General features: G+C 42.9%; 1 protein-coding gene across 5 annotated transcripts in view; it reads left to right on the forward strand.

The window, feature by feature from the left end:
• LOC146652788 (unconventional myosin-VI) overlaps window positions 1-17,100 on the forward strand; it is a 127,453-nt gene that overhangs the window by 106,121 nt on the left and 4,232 nt on the right. For 3 of the 5 annotated variants that reach the window (XM_085382994.1, XM_085382997.1, XM_085382998.1), the window contains 4 exons: window positions 2,655-2,758; window positions 7,449-7,580; window positions 9,150-9,176; window positions 14,218-14,436. In XM_085382994.1, coding sequence (XP_085239120.1) covers window positions 2,655-2,758; window positions 7,449-7,580; window positions 9,150-9,176; window positions 14,218-14,436 — 482 coding nt within the window. The remainder of the gene's footprint in view (window positions 1-2,654; window positions 2,759-7,448; window positions 7,581-9,149; window positions 9,177-14,217; window positions 14,437-17,100) is intronic. The other 2 variants (XM_085382996.1, XM_085382999.1) reach the window with 1 other exon arrangement.

The following is a 17,100-nucleotide window of genomic DNA, read 5'->3' on the forward strand; positions in this document are numbered from 1 at the left end:
GGATGAACCAAAGGGCTGCTCTATTGGAGTCCAGGAATAAAAACATTGAGCTGGGAATGAGCCGAATAAATCTCCTTCAAGGTTTTTCTCTTTGGTCTCTGACTGGATGTTAAAAGGAGGGTGATGCGTAGCAAACAGCTGAGAGCACAGTCAAACCTGCACCTATGAGATAAGGACACAGTGCATGTGCTCCGGCAGGTGCTGCTCAGGTGGTACACCTTTTGATCCTAATGCTGGAAAGCATGCAGTACAGAGTTCCAGATCTTTGTCTTCAGCCACACAAACAGCTGTTTTCTGTAATTACCTCTGCAGATGAAACACAATTGAAACACACTTTGAAACACATGCTCCTTTGAAGGAGCAACTCGAGTTCCAGTGATTTACTGCCCAAAAATGTAAAGCCATGACTTTAATAGAGATTTAGAGTTCAAATTCTTCCTCCTGAAACTCCACCACAGAGAGTTATTCCACCTTTAACCTATAGCAGGTTAAACTGTCGGTCCCGTCAGATTACTGCGAGCATACGCTGTTTTCTGCCCGTGTTCCTGTCAGCATCCCCGCTGCTGTGAATGAGTGATGTCAGCTGAAGCCGTGCCAGTCCCTGCTTCCCGTGTTCGCCTGTCTGCGGTTAATTGGCGACAGGAAGCAGGGGCAGAAGGTGACTGCAGCGCTTGGCCACTTAGCACGCCAAAGTCACCACGTGCTTGTGAAAACACGCTCAGCAACCCCGGGTCTGAGGCCCAGCTCGGGCTAAACATGAGATCCAATAGGATTAGAGGAGCAGCGGGGTCCCGCCTCCAACTTCCCGGCGTTCTAAAAAGGGCAAATCCAGGTCACGGATTAATCAGGCCTGTCAGCAGCGCCGCAGAGGAGCGAGCAGCTGGAGGGTAGCCGCTGTTCTCTGCTGTCAAACGGTCATTCATAATTTAACAGAGCGAGCCGTCACGCTGTGGCGGCCACACGCCGACACAATGGAGGTGCTGTGTGGCTTCCTAGAGACTGAAACAGCATGCATTTTAATGATGTACTCACACCTTCTGTTCTTCTGGTCCTCTCCTTCTTTATAACGCTGCTGTCTGACACCCTCAGTCCTCCTCACCCTGACGTTCATAATGAACCAGCAGCTGTTTAAAGAACGTGGCGCTGCTTCTGTTCCTCGTGGAAAACTGGTTCCTGTCTCACCTGGTGACTTTCACCTGGGTGGAGTTTACTATGTGGGATGCGTCACTGACTGTGTTTCCATGCACCCTAATGAACTATTCAAGTCACAATCAGGCGTTATAGAACACATCCGGCCAACAAATCGTGGTTTGTCATCACTTCTGTGCAAAAGTTAAGGCCGTTCATCTCCATCAATTCAGTCGTTTTTGTCATCATTGCTTTGGGCAAACATATCCACCTCCGGGCTCCAGCGGCTGTGAGCCATGTTTCACTGCAAACGGTTGAAATATGAACCAAACTTCTGTACACCATAACTTCATTAATGATCAATAACCGTCCCACTTATGCTTCACACATCAGAAAAAAGAAGAAAACATTTGAGTTGCCTGGATGTAGAAAACCTTCCCCTGCGTTATTTTTCTTTTCTGAGATGCCGCTGTTGGGCTGTGCGATCATTTATCTCCAGGACCCAAAATTATAAATGTTAATAAGAAATCATTAAAATCTGATCCTCGCAATAATCCATCAAGTGTGCAGTTATAAATGGGATTTAGGTCCAGATATCCTGCGGCTCCTTTACTGAAGATTAATGGTCGAACAGGCCCGTTGGAGGCTTTCAAAAGCTAAAATGGAAATCAAACTTTAATGCTGGATGGTTTTTTCTACAACCTGGCAACTTAAGTCATTCTTAGTTACAGATTACACTATGAAACATTAGCAGATCAGTTCCAGATAATAATAAAACCATTAATTACAGAATTGCAGGTCTTTATAAATGAATGTTCTGCAGGTCTGCAGCATCCTTTGCCTCTGAAGCCACCACTTTAACTAATCTTATATCTGCACAAGCTAGAGAAACCTAATAACCTCAGTTCAATGGACCTGATCCAGAATTCCTCACAAAGAGCTTCTTTTCAGGACTTTTAAAATCTGAAACATGACTGAAGTTTGTCTCAGTATTTTAAGATTGAGATAAATGATCCCATCCTGTACGTTGAACAAAGACTTGATAATTTGATTTCTTCACTGGGTTGCTGAAACAATTCGCATCTATAGATGGCTATCACGTTTCCAATTCTTAGAGACTTCTGGGAAACACTAGATTGAAGTTTAAGAGCCGTATAACAGAAACCAACCCGAAACCTGCCCAGTCAGATACTCAAACAATGTAAAGGGGCCAGTGTAGATTGGAGGCAGGTAACCATGTAGGCCAATAAATAAATAAATAATTGACTAATACGCACAATAAGAACAACTCGTAAATTTTTCTTCCCTAATAAATTTGTGACTTTTATATCATGGATGGATGGAAAACCTATGAAGAATCCAACTGGGTGCATGGCACAGTCCTTTAATGACCCTAACAGCGACCCCCTCAGTAAACTCACCGATGTGGTGTCGGTGGAAATGATCACCTGCTGACGGTCCCCCACAGTTCTCAGCTGTGGGTCTGTCACTCACCTCTTGCATCCTTCTTCTGTTTCCTGTATTAGAGGTCCGCAGGTCCAGGCGTCCAAGGCGGCTGCGGGCACCAAGAAGTACGAGCTGAGCAAGTGGAAGTATGCTGAGCTGCGTGACGCCATCAATACCTCATGTGGTGAGTGTTTTCTTATTTACTGTTGCGCTGATAGTTTTCCAATAAAGATAATTGTTTGACATTATTTAATGGCTATCCACACTTCCCCAAGCATAAACTAGACATTCTACGTGCCATTGTGGGTTACAAAGACAAATTTTCACTCATTAAATTTTTTTTTTTTATTGGATAGTCAACGTTCTCAGAGGATGAACCACTTACCAGAGGTTGATGCTTGACAGCTGCAAGGAAATTATTCAGATAACTGACAGTACACATATTGAGTACCTTAACGTTCCCAAAGGATGAATCTTTCCCATTTTGGACACAGTGGGAGCTTCACCCTGGTGCCACATTCAAGTTGAATTAGTTTCATGCATTGACCTTGTGCATTTTGCTCTGTCGAGAGAATCAAGTCCAGACTTTGCCTTTTAAGAAGTGCTTTTCAAAATAAGATCTCTTTAATAATTTATCACCAGAAATCTGTGATTTTCAACTCCAACTTTTCAGCCTGTCAGATTAGAGATTAAGATTGTAAATGATATAAATAACCTTTTTTTTTTTACCTTGCCTTGAAGTATTAATATGTAATGGACATATTTACTGTGTATATTCATATTCCCAGAGGTTGAACCTTTTAGATTTTAATGAACCTGTAATGTCCATTGTTGTCTTCTAAAATTCCTAAACTTTATGTTAAACTCAGAGCTTCATGTCCACATTTTCCTTAAATTTGATGTTCTCTGTTCCTTTGTTCTCACTGGTACTTTAAAGCTACTTTCGTGATGGACTTCTTCTGGAAACTGAGCAGACTCTCCTTAAATTTTTTAAAGTCACTGTTCTTGGTCCTCAGAGGATTAATAATGGATCCGGTAGACATTTCTCCAGCACTGCTGTGAGGCGAAATATATTTAAAATGGCTCAATTTGACTGACAGACTTGAAAAATCATAATTTTCTCAGAATGTTCATACTCCTCAGAGGATGAGCTCTTTGATTTTTTATTTTTAAACTTTTTTCCATTATCAGCGCGCTTGGATAGAAATCTGATCTTTAACGGTGCAATGACAGGCACACTGATGGGAATTGCTGATTGTATTCACACTCCCTAAGAAGACAGACCGCTGTTATTTTTATCGACCCCATGGTCTTCCTTTGTCCTCGCTCTGAGAATAGCTAAATGGTCGTAAAGGCTGTTTGTTCTGAGTGAAGAGTTCACTCCTCTTGTTTCCAGCAAATGGGCAGCTTTGACAGAATTGTTTGCCACCGCTCGCTTTCCACACCACTTAATTTTATTTTTGTAAACGCCGCTTCATTTTATGACCACTTCTCTCGTGTGGGAGTGAACTGCCGGTCGAGCAGAACAGAGGACAACTCTTTTAGCCAAACTCATCGTGATGATACCACAGCTGTAGCAGGTGCTTTGTCAAACAGAAGAATTTCAGTACGAGGTGATATCACTGTAACATATCAGAGTGTCGAACCTACTCAACCTTTACACTGACATTTAAAAAGCGGCTGATGATCCTATCCAGAATATGTAGAATGTGTTACCTGTGCCAAATTTGACTGTTATTGAATTGTTGTTATATAATTTAAAAATGTTAGAGGAAAAAAAAGTGTGATTTCATATTTGGACCTGCACAGACAGGAAAGAGACCCAAAGGCAACAAATACAGATATAATATGTCTATATAGGTCTTTTTTTAAGGAATATGTTCAGTTACTACGTAATGATAGCAGCGAGGCTGCTGGTTTTAACTGCTGCTCTGGCTGATTTGCTGGTTTAGCTGTAAGGACAAGAGCAGGAATGTTCTTCTACCATAAAAGGCCAAATTTTTACCCTTTAATGTTGTGTTGCATCAGTTCATTGAGGTCTGCAGGGATTTGTTTATGTCCAGTTCTGTCAAGGTCCTGCACCAGTGTTTAAATCAGGTTGAGGTCTGGACTTCGGACTGTTGGGGCACCTTGATTCTTTGCTTTTTCAGCCGTTCTCCTGGAGATTTGCTGCTTTGCTTGGGATCATTGTTCTTCTCTGTGACCCAGTTTGGTCCAAGCTTTATCTGTGGCACAGATGGCCTCATGTGTCTATAGAGTACTTTGATATACAGTTCATGGTCCACTCAGTGACTGGAAGGTGTCCAAACCATCATCCCTCCACCACGGTGCTGAAAGCTTGTCTCAGGTGTTTGGGCATTTCCATTCAGAAATTATTTGACTTAATAGGCTTCCAGTTTTTCTTCAGCTTCCATACCAACTGGTGGATAAAGAGGCCATAGGTGCTGGCTTTGCCCCTCAGCAGGCTACCAGAAGCTGGACAATAGGAAGAAAGTGGTCTAATAAGCCTCAGAACCCTGTTTGAGGTGTTACTGCTGAGTTGGACGGCTGTAAAATTGTAGCTTTTGTCATCAATACACAAAGCAGTTCCTGCTTTATCTAAGATCTAAACATGTCTTCCATCCCTGAAGCCGTTATCTCAATGTACAGGAGGTGGAACATCCAATCAGGGGACTCTGATAGTGGACGAACAAACTTTCATCCTTGGTTTGATTTTGATTCACTTATAAAAGAAAGTGAAACTTAAAGAAAACAGCCAAGAGGAGAATAGCCGCCTGTTTCCTCTCTTTCTTTCTCAGTTTAACCTCAGAGATCACCTGTCCTTATCCACGCAGCAGGAAGCGTGGAGGACTGGGACAAGGAGGGTCGACGCCCGCCGGCTTCTCTGAAATGAATGTGCTGAGAGTCGCCTGCGGGCGGCCGCATATAAACACATAGAATGACTCGGTCAGCGTTTAACAGGCCGCTCACCTCCCCAGACAGAGGAGGGGATCGCATACTGATGCGATCACGTCCACAGCTACGGATCATCACGAGCAGCAGAATAAAAAAGTCCAGCGTCGAGGGCCTGTTGACACGCAGCGTATTCTGCAGAGGTTTCCGCTCGCCTCAACAAACGGAGGATGTTTTTTTTGTTCGTCTGGCGTTACCTAAGCACTTAGTGTGCATTATGCATCTCATTGCTTGGTGTTAGCCTTCGCACTCTGGATGATAAATTGAATGTGTGTGTTTTTCTTTCTTTATTTCCTTTCTTTCTTTATATATTACTGAAGTCATTTATCTGAATCGTCCAGATGAAATGTGTGCTTAATGCTGCTGCCTGCCTTCTCTCGGGGCGCGCGCACTACATTGATTATGTTGAGATGAACATCAGCGCCGTGTGTGGGGGAATCAACAAAAGTTGGTCCATCTGCCAATATTAATTATGTGAGTTTTAACGGTTCAATAATGTGGATTTTTTTTTGTCAACAAATTGTACTTTTTATGGCCAAAGGTTTGTGGACATAGAGAGCTGTATAATTGTACCCTAAAAAGTTCATAAATAACATCTATGTACATAAAAATCCACAGAGAAGATTTGTTTTTCCAAAATGTTAGCAATCAGGCAACCCAAACCAGCTGGAGAATTTAAATCTACAGCCACAGATAAAGCAAACCAACCTTCACTCAGTGCTTGCTCTCTGACAGCTGGTGACTAGTGGCCATGGCCCTGATTGCCCTTTAACCCTGTGGAGAATTTCTCATCCTAAATGCTTAGGAAACAAGCGGGGAAGTCACTGAGGGCGATCTTGTCGCTGGGCCTGTCACGTCTGCCATCCAAGGCCCGGATTTCAGTGACCTTCTACGTCTTATGGTCGCTGCTACTCGTCCTTATACTTGTGTCTGCCTGTTAAAAGGCTATAATCCCTTTATTTGATACAGCCTTTAGCCAAACACCGTCTGCTGCCTCAAGAAAACATGAATGAGGGAGTTTAATGTCAGGTAACCTCTGTTTAATATGGATTCCCAGCACCTGGTCCACTGCAGCCTCTGTGATTATGCAGTAAGAATTAAGCCCGGTTGACGGGATGTCGGACATCCACAGAAAAGGTCTGAACCAGTGAATCGGTCAGCCGTGCGCTGCTTCAGTTTGTGTTCACCCTCTTTGCTGTTTCAACCTTGAGGCGACTTTTGTTGTGATTTGGCGCTATATAAATAAAATTGAATTGAATTGAACATGACAGAAACAGTGAAAGCCAGCTCAGTGAAGAAATGGTTTCCCCACTTAAGTAAGAACAGAGCTCGGATTTTAACACCGACTTGAACTCAAACCTGATGACTCAGTGGCTGATTGGAGGAAGATGTGCAGCCAGCACTAATCAGAAGGTTGTTGGTTCGATCCCTGTCGGCTCCAGTCTGCATGGACAAGATACCAGCCCCAAATTGGTCTCCAATGCATCAGAGTATGAATGCGTTTGAATGTCAGCTAGTAAGCACCTAAATAAAAAGAGCCGCGAAAAAGTGCTCGTGTGAAACTGTGAATGAGGCGAACTGTGTAAAGTTTGAGTGCTCAGAGTAGCGGTGCACAAGAACCAGCCCACTTTCAATATGTAATTATCACCAAAGCTTTCAGTGCATGTTGTTATTAACTATTATTAAATATAATGGTGGAGTTGATGAAATCGGAAGGACAGCACTGCTTTTTCCAGAGCGACGGGGTTCAGACTCCTGTCAGATTCATGGTTCTCTGTTTGAATATGACTTTTACACAGATTCGTCCAAGTTCTCGGTTCTTTCAGGTTCTCCAGTTTTCAAATCGATGTACGTCTCTGAAATGTATTTGCAGAAGCTGTCAGTATTTCTTCTGCCTGATTTTCTGATCCTGTCTCCTCCAGACATCGAGCTGCTGGCCGCCTGCAGAGAGGAGTTCCACCGCCGGCTTAAAGTTTACCACGCCTGGAAGTCAAAGAACAAGAAGAGGAACACCGATACAGAGCAGCGAGCACCGAAATCTGTCACCGACTACGGTATGACGGGCGCCGCAGCGTTTATTCCTCTGGAGCTGTCTCTCTTTGTGTTTTTCCCACAGCGAGTGAAACGCTTTCTGCATTTTTCATGCACTCGGTACAAAAACAGCTCTCTCGTTTGCAGATTGACGTTGAAAGTACCTCAAAGTACCTCAAAAACATTTTTCGAACACTTCTAACTCCTTTTGTATAACCTTGTGGCCACAAAGGTCTCTCATCCATTTAATCTTTCTCTCTTATGTTTAAACTTACACTTGAAAGAAGGAAACAACCCGAAGCTTTACAGGAAGAGAGAAACACACTGAGCCTTGAACAGCCTGCAGGTCAGAGGTCACAGAGGTCGACTTTTGTTTGGATGTGAAGGAGTCTCAGATTTTTGCAGAATGGTGAGACTGATTTGGTTTGTGCACATTTATAAATGAGATCCTCTGACCTTAAAGATTCCTCTGAGCGATTTTAAACCTCTGAAGTCTCCAAAATCTGAAACTGATTCACCGTGCTGGACTCTGACCAAACAATGCCTTCATTTGAATGCCAGACTTTATAAAGACGAGCACTTCGGTCTGTCGGGGTCGCTGACAGCTTGCCGTGATTGTCAGTCAGCAACAAGACGAGCAAATGGACTCAGTCTCTCACCTCTCCACCGCCATCGCCTCATTTCCTTGTGCCACACGTTGAGTTGTCATGACGACAAAGAGCTCTTATTCAGAGCTGTCTATTGTGTGCACTGCTCAGACTACAGATTGGTCCACGAGCCCCCACACGCATACTCTCTTTTATCCCTCATCCTTCATGTGAGAGTCGCAGCTTTTGTCCTGCTGCTGCTTCGACTCCGGACATGTGACATGTGCAGCCGTCAGAAGATCCGGCTTTAACGGTGGCCGTGGCTCCGTGTGTGAAGGTGATGACATGTATTTATAATATCCGATCCCCAAATCACTCCCAGGGTCTTTGACGTGAGCAACCCCCTCTCTGGTTTTCTGTCTAACATCCACACTCATTAGCACCACGTGTGTCAGTTTTCACACGTGGTGCTGCACCGCTGTGTTGCACCAGAGTGTCGACAGAACCATCATGATGATTTATGCTTGCGTAGAGCTTCAGATGTAGTCTGTATAAGAGCCTGCTGCCCGTCACCAGGCGATGGGGTTTCTATCATGTTGGTACTGGTTCATTCTAAAACCGGAGGAAACGGCAGGACAAACGTGGCAGTACATCTTCTCGTGCTCTGCATCGATGTGATGTGCAACAGGTTACGGAGCAGATGCAATGCAGACGCAGATTTAAAGCCCCCAAAAGTTTTAGATTTGATGAGTCGCATATTTATGTTTAGTTACGTGTAAAAATCTGACTCTCCGTTCCTCCGTGTCGCCCTTTTTCTCGTTGCCGCTGCTGAACACGCCTCACTAACACCTGACTGAGACATGATGTCGAAGCGCGGTGCTGTCTGATACCGTCAGTGTTCATGTCTTCATTCTCATGTTCTCATTCATCACTGTTATCATAAAGTGTCAGTGTTGCATCACTTCCTGTGTGTGTGTACGTGTAACCTGGCATGTTTACTTTCAGATCATGCACCACCTGTGAAAACAGCATGTAAGTGGTCCTCTAGTGTGTAATGCTACTTACACCCCGCCGCCATTACTAACCCCTTCCTCCCCTCCCGCTCAGCCCTGGGATCGCTGCTGGCCTCAGGCTTGTGCTTTCGCTAGTAAACGTACTTTTTTTCTGTGGTAGGAGTAGGAAATAGGTGGTGGATGGGTTTCCGTAGCAACTGCTGCCTGTATTGAGACATTATTTGGGCTTCTTTTTTAAGCACCATTTTGTCTTTACGAGCAGCGTGCTGGTGCCAGCTCTCGCCTGCCTGACAGCCATAACGCTTTGATAAAGAGTGGAGGATATTCCTGCGAGCTCTTTAGGCTGCTGTTATTGATACTCCCACAGAAAGGACTTCTCAAGGAAGAGGAGAGGGAGGGAGAGGAGGACAGAAGGCTTTCTGGGTTTTCAGGGTAGTTGGCTTCTGTTTGCCGAGGGATGATAGCATCATGTTTACTGCGCTGTGACGGGAGGAAAAGGCCGCCACGCCGGCTGATCGGAAGAGAAACGTAGTAAAAGAAGTCATCAGTGAAGCAGATGGCTCACTCCCCTCACTCCAGACTTAATGAAGAGTTTAGATACACGACGGCCTGTTCAGCTGAGCAAGGCACAACAGGGAGATTGAACTCTGAGTGACCAAAGAGGTTTATTTTAACAGGTATACATTCGAAATTGTCCCTAAAGATGAGGTAGATCATGTCATCAAGACTTGAACTCAAAAACACTGGAGAAAAAAGGTCAGGTCAGCCAGAGGAAACCAAAACATGTTTTATTGCTTGTTCCTGCTGAGGTTTTTTTGTTTTGTTTTGTTTTTTAATACAGTTTTCTCAGTCATTTAAGAAGCTCTTCAACAATATTAAAGCTAGCAAGTGAAGCTGTTGACGTCTGGACTGTATGTTGTATAAAGCAGGAGAAAATGTGGAAAGTCTTGAAACAAGTATCTGGATTTTCAGGCTGAATTTTGCCCTTAAAGGTTAAATCTGCAGCAGCAAACATCAGCTCCTCCAAAACCAAAGTGAACCAACACAGATGGACTAATCGCAGTTACCGATGGCCCACTGACCAAGTAAAGAGTGTCACTTATCATGGCTCATCAGCAAGAACTGTACAGCACGAAACTAGATAATTACAGGCTCATTTCAGAGACTCCAACCCATCTAGAAGTCAATGCAGTGCAACCTGAGAACAGAGGTTATAATACAAAACCACAACATCAATCCCTACAACATTACAAATAGCCAGAGCATGGTGTGCCTACCACCATAAATTGGACACCACCTGGAAAACACAAACGAACGTCGGCCCAAAACATCATGGAACTGTGATGGCGACCTGAAGGAGATGGATCTGGTGTGGGTAAGCCGGGTTGGGCCCAGATGGAGGCAGATCAACAATGTCGTCCAGGGATGATGAGGACTCATTCTCACTGTAACGTTCCAGAACTGCTCCCAATGAAGACATCTGGAAGAACACGTCAGCTACCTTACTTCCAAAGGCAGATGGAGACTCGGGTCACTCATCAGTTTGTTCATTCATACGTGGTACACGGCAGCGTGCAGCAATTCATCCACAGAAACCAGTTCCACCCTTTGTCAGTGCTATCCTGTGCGTTCGTCAGCCTTGAAGCCTGAACCCTCCTCTCGACCCCTCGTTGAGTCACCTCGGGTACTAAAATACGACAAACGGTAATCAACAGGCCGAGTGAATGCAGCAGGGAGTTCAGCACAAGTACCTCTCTGAAGGGTAAACCTCCATTTCTGCTGCTTCTTCTAAACAAAGAAAGCTGATTTTTTTTTTCCCCTCTTTTTTGGCGTTTTTCTTTTGAAGTTTGCTGACGCCTGGAGGTGAAGTTTGTTTTCTTGGTTTCTGAGGTGGTTTGTAGGTGACGGCTAAACAAAGCGTTGCTTTGTAGAAGATGGTTTTCTCACTTTTTTTTGAAACGCTGCAAAAAACCAAAACCAAACAGACCTAAAGATGTTTGAAACCAGGTTTAAAATAACACGTTGCCTTTTTCTTCCATTTGTCAGCTTGAGAAATGGAACAAAAAGGCAATTTATATCAACACGAGCTGACATGAATCGAAAACTAGATTTTATTTTGTGAGTTTCTTTCTGAAATGTGATTTTCTGCAGATTAAATGTCCTTTATCACGTAGAGAAGCTTCTTCAATCTCTGTAGAGTATTACTTTACACTCCACTTTTTAGAAAGATGCAAATTGTTTTTTAAATGTTTCTCACGAGTGTACAAACCCCTTCGTAAACATCTGGCATCTGCTTCACGTCTCGCTGATTTCTTTGCTCTTCCACCAGCTCTGCTGTGATCTCTAACCCTCCTCCTCTTCCTCCTCAGCTCTAACAGCAGGACTCACTGACTGCACTTAGACATGGAGACCAGGGAATGGGCTCTTTGTTCAGACCTAATGGGAGTACGGCAGACGGGGCTTCATGTTTACATGCTGTGGGTTAATGGGAAATATGAAAAGGAGATCAAACATTTGACCAGGTTGTGCTGATTGAGATTCTGTGTTTAGTCCTGTTCCTGAGCCTTGACCTGTGTATTAACAGCTGTAGATATAAAGCAGCATTTCAGTAGAAGGTTCGTGGTCAGGAGTCCATGTGAATCGTAGACAAGTGCAGGGTAAGATTTAAGCATGAGAGCCAAAAGCAACAATCAGATATGAGCCCGTCCTGAGTTTATGCTGGTTGCTGTCCTCACAAACAGCAGACAAAGCTTTTGGATTTGTTTCATCCAAAAAGTGTGCAGGCCTGTCAGACTTTACATGCATTTCAAAGATGACTCAGTGCACTGATGGAGATGACCGCTGGAAAAAGAGATTTAACTTTTTTTCTGAACTTCCTGTGTTGAGATTCCCATCGTTTAGGCAAGGCAAGTGTATTTATATAGCACAATTCAACAACAAGGTGATTCAAAGTGCTTTACAGAGACATTAAAAAACAAATAAAAAGCATGATTTAAAATTGATTAAAAAAACAGTAGATACAATCAGAACAGTAGATAAAATCAGTAGTTAAATGTAAGTTTTGAAATTTAAGCTTAAAAGTGTGGATTTGGTGCTTTATTCAAATGCAGCTGGGTGGGTGAGTCTTCAACCTGGATTTAAATAAACTGAGTGTTTCAGCTGATCTGAGGCTTTCTGGGAGTTTGTTCCACATATATGGAGCATAAAAGCTGAATGCAGCTTCTCCGTGTCTGGTTCTGACTCTGGGAACTGATAAAAGACCAGATCCAGATGACCTGAGGGATCTGGAAGGTTCATACTGGGTCAGGAGGTCATTGATGTATTTTGGTCCTAAACCATTCAGAACTTTAAAGTCTATCCTCTGACGGACAGGCAGCCAGTGTAAAGACCTCAGAGCTGGACTGATGTGGTCCACTTTTTTGGTCTTAGTGAGGACTCGAGCAGCAGAGTTCTGAATGAGCTGTAGTTGTCTGACTGATTTTTTTTTTTAGGTAGACCTGTAAAGAGGCTGTTACAGTAATCAAGCCTACTAAAGATGAATGCATGGACTAGTTTTTCCAGGTCCAAGACATCAGATCTTTTATCCTTGAAATATTCTTGAGGTGATAGTAAGCTGACTGTGTTATTGTCTTAATGTGTTTTTCTAAGTTAGGTCTGCATCCATCACTACACCCAAATTTCTCGCCTGGTTTGTGGTTTTTAGGTGTATAGATTGAAGTTCTCTGGTGACCTGTAATCGTTTTTCTTTGGATCCAAAGACTATTACTTCAGTTTTGTTTTTGTTTAGCTGGAGAAAATTGTGGCACAACCAGTCATTAATTTCCTCAATGCATTTACCAAGAGCCTGTACAGGGCCTCGGTCTCCTGGTGACATTGTGATATATATTTGTGTCATCTGCATAGCTGTGGTAGTTTATTTTGTTGTTCTTTATAATCTGTGCCAGTGGGAGCATGTAAATGTTAAACAGAAGGGGTCCCAAGATGGAACCTCGGGGAACTCCACATGTGATACTTGTCTGCTCAGATGTGAAGTTACCTATTGATACAAAGTATTTCCTGTTTTCTAAGTATGTTTAGGGGAATACTGACGCAAGGTCAAGCAGCCTCTGACTTACAGTGCTGTGTTGATGTCAAGAACAAGATCATTTAAACTCAACACAGGTCAAGCTTTTTTTTAATCACTTGCATTTTAATGTACTTTAATTGCAGATTTGGTATATGCAAGTTTGCCTTAAAAGACTTTCATGTCAGCTGGTAAACACGAAGCTGCATCCTGTAACCAGATCTTCTAGTAGAAAAAAGGACAAACTTGAAGGTTACGAAGCTACCAATGACACCCCTACGGCTTTAATTAGATGTGCCTTTAAAACACCTTAAAGTTTGTCAGATTAAATGTATGTAAAACTGTATCTACTGAATTCACAGAGGTTGAAGGTAGATATTATTTACCAGGATCAGCCTCTCTTTTCCAGTTTTTATGCTAATCTAAACGGTCGCTGCTGTTTGGAGTGCTACTGAGTAAAATGCAAAAATATTCCTTTAAACTGTCCAGTTTGAGAATGTCAGATGTAATTTGTGCTCAGGCAGCTGTTGTTAATGTCTGTATGCTCACTGCAACTCACTATTGTGTCTCTTGCATAATTAACGAGGCCGAGCAGCTTTTAGCTAAAACACTAAAACGAGCTGTAAACATTGGAATTAGTAAGTTCAGATAAAAACAACTCCAGCCTTTTCTTTCATGTCATTAAGCAAAAAACTAAAGTTTTAAACATCCTCTGAGCCTTAGTGTGGTTTGTTGAAATTCTTACCCTCGTCTCCAAGTAGAAAACTATTTTTTTTTAAAAACAACAACAACAACATGTTTTTGTCTATCTTTAGTCTGCAAAGAACTCTGTCTTTACTCTGCTTCATAAGTTAATGCACAGGTTGATAAACAGGAAACAGGATAAGCTACATTTACCATAACCACTTCCCAGGCTACTGCATGTAAACATGGTCTCTGATTTATGAAAGACTCCTAACTTTTTTTTAATATATTTCCCTCTGCATCCAATCAACAGCCCAGCAGAACCCAGCCCCACCTATACCGGCCCGGCAGTACGAGGTGGCGATGAACCGGCAGCAGCGCTACTTCCGCATCCCGTTCATCCGGCCGAGCGACCAGTACAAGGACCCCCAGAACAAGAAGAAGGGCTGGTGGTACGCGCACTTCGACGGACCCTGGATCGCCAGGCAGATGGAGCTGCATCCCGATAAACACCCAATCCTACTGGTGGCAGGTCAGTACAACCCAGATATCTGAGGGAGGCAAAGACTGAGCATGGAAATAAATCTCTGTCTTTACCTTACGTTATACATTCACCTGTGTTGGAAACATTTCTGCACACATATGTTAGTCGACAGTGGCCGGGTTATTCTGTTCTTTGAGAGTCTATCCATCTACAGACTAAATGAAACAACATATATATGCACCAAGTTAAACACAGTTACACCACCCATTGGGCTGCATCACAGTATGACAGAGTGAGTGACAGGCATAAGGAAACAAGCAGTTAAAGAGTAGAAGAAAAAACGAGAAGAAAGGGTGGAGGTGGAGAGGAAAATCGATGAGTTGATTCTGCGACAGCCACAGAAAGAAATGAAATCAGAAGCAGCACTTCGCTGTTAATCAATGTTCAAGACTTTGACTTTGTGCGAGTGCAGCAGATTGATTTTATTCGAGTCATAATGCACCGTCAGGTCGTTCTCCGTAGAGACGCAGAGGCTTTTATTTTTAGGAGGCCCGTGCAACGAATCATCAACCGCGATTTGACGAGCTCTCCTTCGAGAATGCCAGAAATCACGCGTCAGCTTTTATCAGAACATTAGAGCGATACGCTGCAGTTTTCATTCTACATGACTTTATTCAGTTCAATTCAATTTAATTTAATTTATACAGCGCCAAATCACAACAACAGTCGCCTCAAGGCGCTTTATATTATAAGGTAGACCCTACAATAATACATACAGAGAAAAACCCAACAATCATATGACTCCCTATAAGCAAGCACTTTGGTGACAGTGGGAAGGAAAAACTCCCTTTTAACAGGATTAAGAGATTAATAACAAGAATGATTTAATGCAGAGAGGTCGATTAACACATAGGGAGTGAAGAAGAAACACCCAGTGCATCATGGGAATCCCCCAGCAGCCTACACCTATCCAGAGTTACTAAGAGAGGATTCAGGGTCAGCTGATCCAGCCATGACTATATGCTTTAGCAAAAGGGAAAGGTTTAAACCTAATCTCAAAAGTAGAGTGTCTCCTGAATCCAAATGGGAAGCTCCATAGAGGAGGGGCCTGAAAACTGAAGGCGCTGCCTCCCTTTCTACTTTTAAATACTCCAAATGTTGCAACACTACTTGTTTCGCCGTCAATTTTCCTCAACACCTCACTTGATATTTATCATATTTCATATTTGTCTGTAGAGAGGGTCTAGCCTAGGACCCTTACTGGATACAGGCGCCCCCAGGTGGGAATCGCACTTGCGAATCCCATTCCAAAGCCGTGCAGTCTTACCACTACGCTATCCAGCTGCAAGCCTCCTGAATATGTGCCTTTCATAAATGCCTTCCTTTTTTTTTCCTCAGAAATTTCCCTCATTCCAACAGTTTACCTTGTCAATAACATTCAGTTTTTACTTAAATGTAATCCCTTGATTGACCTGATATGCTGCTCTTTAATTCCCGTGTCTAAAAGAGATTTTATGAAAGTAAATGTTTAACTGGGGATAAACATTTACTTTGAATTGTTAAAGTGTGCCTGGGATTTCTTTAATTGTCCTCTATACAGAGCACTTCAAAGAAAAACAATCTGGAATCTTTTTCCAGTTGCATTAAAGAAAAAAGGTTTGAAACTCCAACATTTGTCAGAGCAAAGTGTAATATTTGTATTCTATTGATAACATAATATAACAGATATCCACAGATGCTGCTGCATCCTCCCACAATTTGCCAAATTAAATGAAAGCGCCTGAGTGAGTGTTTGTGTCAGAACAAGCTGTAAAATCGCAGATTGTACCAAATGACGAGTACAACAACAGTAAAGAAGGAAAAAACGAAGCGTTTGTTTTGTTCACCCACCTGTCTGAGCATATGTGTGCTGATGAGTTCAAACATCACAACTCCTAGCAGCATATTTCTCAACTTTAATTTGGCTCTGAGGGCTGCACTCGTCTGTGGGTTTGAGGCTTTATGAAAGCGAGTCACGGCTGTGCAGGATGTGTGATTTGAACACTGTGAGGTCGTCGGTCTCAGAAAGCTCATGTCGTAGGGAAATAGCTGCTGTTTTGCAGCCGCTGTGTTCAGACGGCGTCAGTATGTGGGTGAGTAACTGCCTCATATGACACTCAGAGAGCACACTGCTGCAACTTGTTATTGCCTTAACAGCTGTAGATACACACTGAATGTAAATTGCAAGCATTGAATATGTTTGGTGGAATAAAGGCATTGAATGCTTCTAGGGCTACAGATTTAATTCAGACTGTTAAAGTGGGCCTTAAACACTCTGTGATTTCAGATATTAAGAGGCAGTATCATTCAGGGCCATTTTCATTCTGGGACTCTAGTAGAACAGCTTTGCTTGACTGACAGGTCAAAAGACTTGAATGATCAAATATTGGCCTTTTAGGATGCCCTTCAGTATATCTTAAGAGGGTTTAGTTAACCTAAACACGCAATTCATGTTTCTGCCCATAAAATTTTGGTTGTTGGTTTTTAATTTTCAGTGTTGTACTGCTGTATAGTTTTTTAGTATTACAGAGGTGTATTTGCACTAACTGGGAACATTTGGTCTGCTAAAAGAGCTGAAATTGAGTATAAATATGCTCTGTATTAGCGTTTGTCTCCTTGAGGGGCCCTTCCTTTAAAGACCCCCAAACATCTAATTGGCCAGCTTCTGGAAGC

Source organism: Rhamphochromis longiceps, linkage group LG15, assembly GCF_057381845.1.
Source record: "Rhamphochromis longiceps isolate RC_006_pf linkage group LG15, R_longiceps_female_GT1.1, whole genome shotgun sequence".
NCBI classification, from domain to species: domain Eukaryota; kingdom Metazoa; phylum Chordata; class Actinopteri; order Cichliformes; family Cichlidae; genus Rhamphochromis; species Rhamphochromis longiceps.